The following is a 3,491-nucleotide window of genomic DNA, read 5'->3' as shown; positions in this document are numbered from 1 at the left end:
CTTCTAGTTTTTTTGGAAACCCATAAAATAATTTAAAAGGCCTTCTTCTATACGTCACTGCACATTTCATTTGATATTTTTTGTAGGGACTATTTAGAGGCACTAATTTGTCCTAGATTTTATATGAATCCAATTAATTCAGGTCACAGAGCAAGAAATAGAACTGACTAGAAAAGTCAGTTTCAAACATTATCCTGACATGTTGTTGTAAGCCTGTGGCTGTTTTATGGCAAGAATGGAGAGAAAAGTAGAGCAGGAGAATGCTACTAGAATGTGTAGCTAATGACCACTATTATAAACGATTATTATTAAGATTCCTTAAACATTGCTTTTTACCATCATGTTTTCATCTCTAGTGGAAATTCTGAATGCCTCTTTTCTACACAAAAATGAATGTTTCTGTGAAAATTTCAGCAAAACCAACAAAAGCATTTTCCAGTAATAGAAGAATGGGGAATATATTTTCTTTCAACTCTTCTTTTTTGATCAGTTGCATCAGAGACACAGAAAAAAAGAGACTGAAAGATGGTAGTATGTTCACTAGGGAGGTGTGAAAGCTAGTTTCAGTTTGGGTGAGCTACAGTTGTTTGAAGACTTGCATAAATATGAATCACTTGTGATTTATATTTCATCGAAAGATGACGAGACGGTCGGCTGCAGTATGTTATTTGCAAGTAGCTGAGGTACCTCTGATTCATGCCCACAAGTAAGGCTTCAGCTGCTCTGGTACGCAACCCATTAAAGGTGTCCGTGGACATAAAATCATTGACTGCAGTACGTATTTAATCATGCCCTAGTGAGCAAAAAGTGAACACTGAATAAAGCTGTGTCTTACAGGTAGGCCACATGGATGAAGGTGGGTGGCGACTGATCCCTTTACTGCAGTCTCATTTAGCACAGGAGCTGGCAAATGATGAAATTTGATGGCACTTTTTTTTTACTGTGAAAGATACATTTCATAGGGTTGGATGTGACTTCTTAATAAATGTGAAATCCCTGCTTTCTTAGCACTCACATAGACCTCAATACCAGCAAGCTGTAAACTATAAGCTGCAAGTAGGGGCTTATGTACATAGAATAGTGCCAGTGCTTGCTGGAATAATCCTAGCCACCTAAATAGCTTTTGTGGAGTTGGTATGGCCCCTGCTGAGGAGTACAGCAGGCAAAGAGGGTGTATGGTACTGACTGTAAACGGTTTTCATAATCTGTCTGCTTTGCTGTAGATAATAATGCCATGAGAGCAAATACTGCAGGCCAATAGCACATGGAGAAAAATAATGGGAACTTATTATGGATAAAAGTAATTGCACATTTCATGCTTTGCTTTTTGTAATCAGTCCATCAAGTCAAACAGTAAAAAACATTAAACACCAGTTTTCCACAGAACTCGGTAACTTGTTAGCGGCCCTTAAAATATTGATACTATTATCCAGGTTGCTCACAGTCCAGTGCGGATCAGCATTTAGCAGTTGGTTGAGCTGTGGTTAGTCGAATTGATGAACTCGGTGGACTGACAGTGGGAAGCAGAATGTGCCCCATGGCTGCAGGCTGACTGCTGCGTTACTTCTCCCGGCCTGTAGCAATTAAGTCAAATCATGCTGAGGAACTGTGTCTCCTTTAACTGCATGGTAACTATTCAGGCTTTGGGCATCTGTGGCCTTGTCCATCAAGCACTATGCTTTTGCGGTCTTTTGAAGAGCTCCTTGGCCCTAAGCAAGGGAAACAAAACATTACCTTGTCTAGGAGAGCAGGAGTGTTTATGTGAGAAGCACCTTGTTATTCAGAAAAGATACTCTGGTTTTGATAGCTTTTGTCTAAATCAATGCCAAACAGGAACTGAAGGTACAGATAACAATAATCACTAAATGTTTAATCCAGAAAATATCCAGCAAAAGTAGATCTCAATCCATATTAATAGGATATTTTTTCTTTTTTTTTTTTTCCTTTCAATATACTTCATTAATGTTTTTGCAGAACCAGGATCTTTATCTGTCTCTACAGTGTGTGGGCATATCATGCCCTGTATCATCATGAGATTTCAGGCACTTTTATAAAGGTTATATGTAGTGCATACTTAAAGCCACTTTTGACATTTAATTTAGGAGCCTCCCTGGGGGGGGACCTAAATTCTTATGCAGTCAATGGAAAGAGGGAGCTGCCTCTAAAGGGCATCTGATTGGCGTCTGACTTAGATGACTAAAATAACTGAGGGACCTGATGTGATACTATCTGTTAAAATCTAACTCTGCCCAAATGATGTCACACTTGTCTACAACGTCTGTAGAGCCTTCTCCCCCTTATTTTGTCAATTGGTTGTTCCAGTTTTATCTTGTTTTTGTTTTGGTGTATGAAAATCTCTCACATTTATCTTTTGACTGATAATGCTTTATTTTGCCTTCAGCTTGTTTTCATATAATCTATTTCATACTGGTTTTGTTAATATTGCTGTACTTAAGATATATACTGGCTCCCCAGGGCATTGGCTTTATCTACTTTGCAAGTAATATTGTGTGTATAATCCCACTGAATTGCAATTATATCCGCCAATCAAACTTCATGACTCTGTACAGTTGCTGCCTTGTAACTACACATTTCATACTTCATTATGAAACTTTTGGCAATGTAACTTGCAGCCTTTAATCAGCTTGAATGCAGGAGTTTTGAAGTGCTGGGGCTGTCAGAAATAATGTGTGAAGCCACAGCTTGTTTTGGTGACTGTAGTAGAATGACGGGATGGCAAAAGGTTAAGGAAGTGGACATGCAATGTAGGTACATTGGTTATTTTTGGAAGTGATACTCAAAGTTCAGAAATGTATAGCACCAAGAACAATTTCAGGGATTGAAAGAGGAGATTACATAATGCCAAAGTAGTAATAATTTAGCCAGGCAGGAGCTGGGTGACCAGGCATGGGTTTATGGGTGAGGTGTGAAAGAGGAGAAAGCTTAATCTCCATGTGCCAGCAGGACATTGTAGGGAGTGCATCGATGGTCTGGGTGTGCTCCTCTCCCTCTAGACTGTCTTCTGGGTGGTAGGCATATACACAGCGTAAAAATTACTAAAAGATTTAATAAAGACATAACTTCCTTATTGAACTGTCAGTTCTTCACATGGTATCTTTAACTTTCTTCAAAGTTAGGCAGAATCACCTTTTAGGAAAGCGTGCTTTTGTCAGAAGCAGATGTTTTGGCTCCAAAAGGTTAACCTGGGTAGCTTCCTTCTACTTTCTGTGTTTTGCAGGTGATCAGACTATGTATAGTCCAGTGTTCTCCTCAGCTCTTAAACTCTAATTTTAAAATGCTCCAAATTAAATTATCATTATCTTTTTTCATTTAAAAGATAGGAATGTTCTATTAAACCCAATGGTCCCCTGGCATTTCTGAGGCTGTATGTGCATGTGCACTCATGAAGTTTTACAAAGCACCGAGGCAGGCATGCAGAGATGGCAGAGGCTTTATCAAGGGGTGAACTGTAGCACAGAAGGAGCACAGAG

The 3,491-nt window shown here is 39.1% G+C and overlaps 1 protein-coding gene across 1 annotated transcript in view; it reads left to right on the top strand.

Moving 5' to 3' along the window:
* Positions 1 to 638: 638 nt before the first annotated feature.
* The window catches only part of LOC104617391 (molybdenum cofactor sulfurase-like), a gene marked incomplete at its 3' end in the record, with an annotated part of 104,114 nt that continues 101,261 nt past the window's right edge, over positions 639 to 3,491 (top strand). Inside the window, exon 1 of the mRNA XM_010282703.1 lies at positions 639 to 659. Coding sequence (XP_010281005.1) covers positions 639 to 659 — 21 coding nt within the window. The remainder of the gene's footprint in view (positions 660 to 3,491) is intronic.

Source organism: Phaethon lepturus, unplaced genomic scaffold, assembly GCF_000687285.1.
Source record: "Phaethon lepturus isolate BGI_N335 unplaced genomic scaffold, ASM68728v1 scaffold2112, whole genome shotgun sequence".
Taxonomy (NCBI): domain Eukaryota; kingdom Metazoa; phylum Chordata; class Aves; order Phaethontiformes; family Phaethontidae; genus Phaethon; species Phaethon lepturus.
The sequence above is the reverse complement of the archived record's forward strand: the minus strand, read 5'-3'. Positions and strand labels throughout refer to the sequence as shown.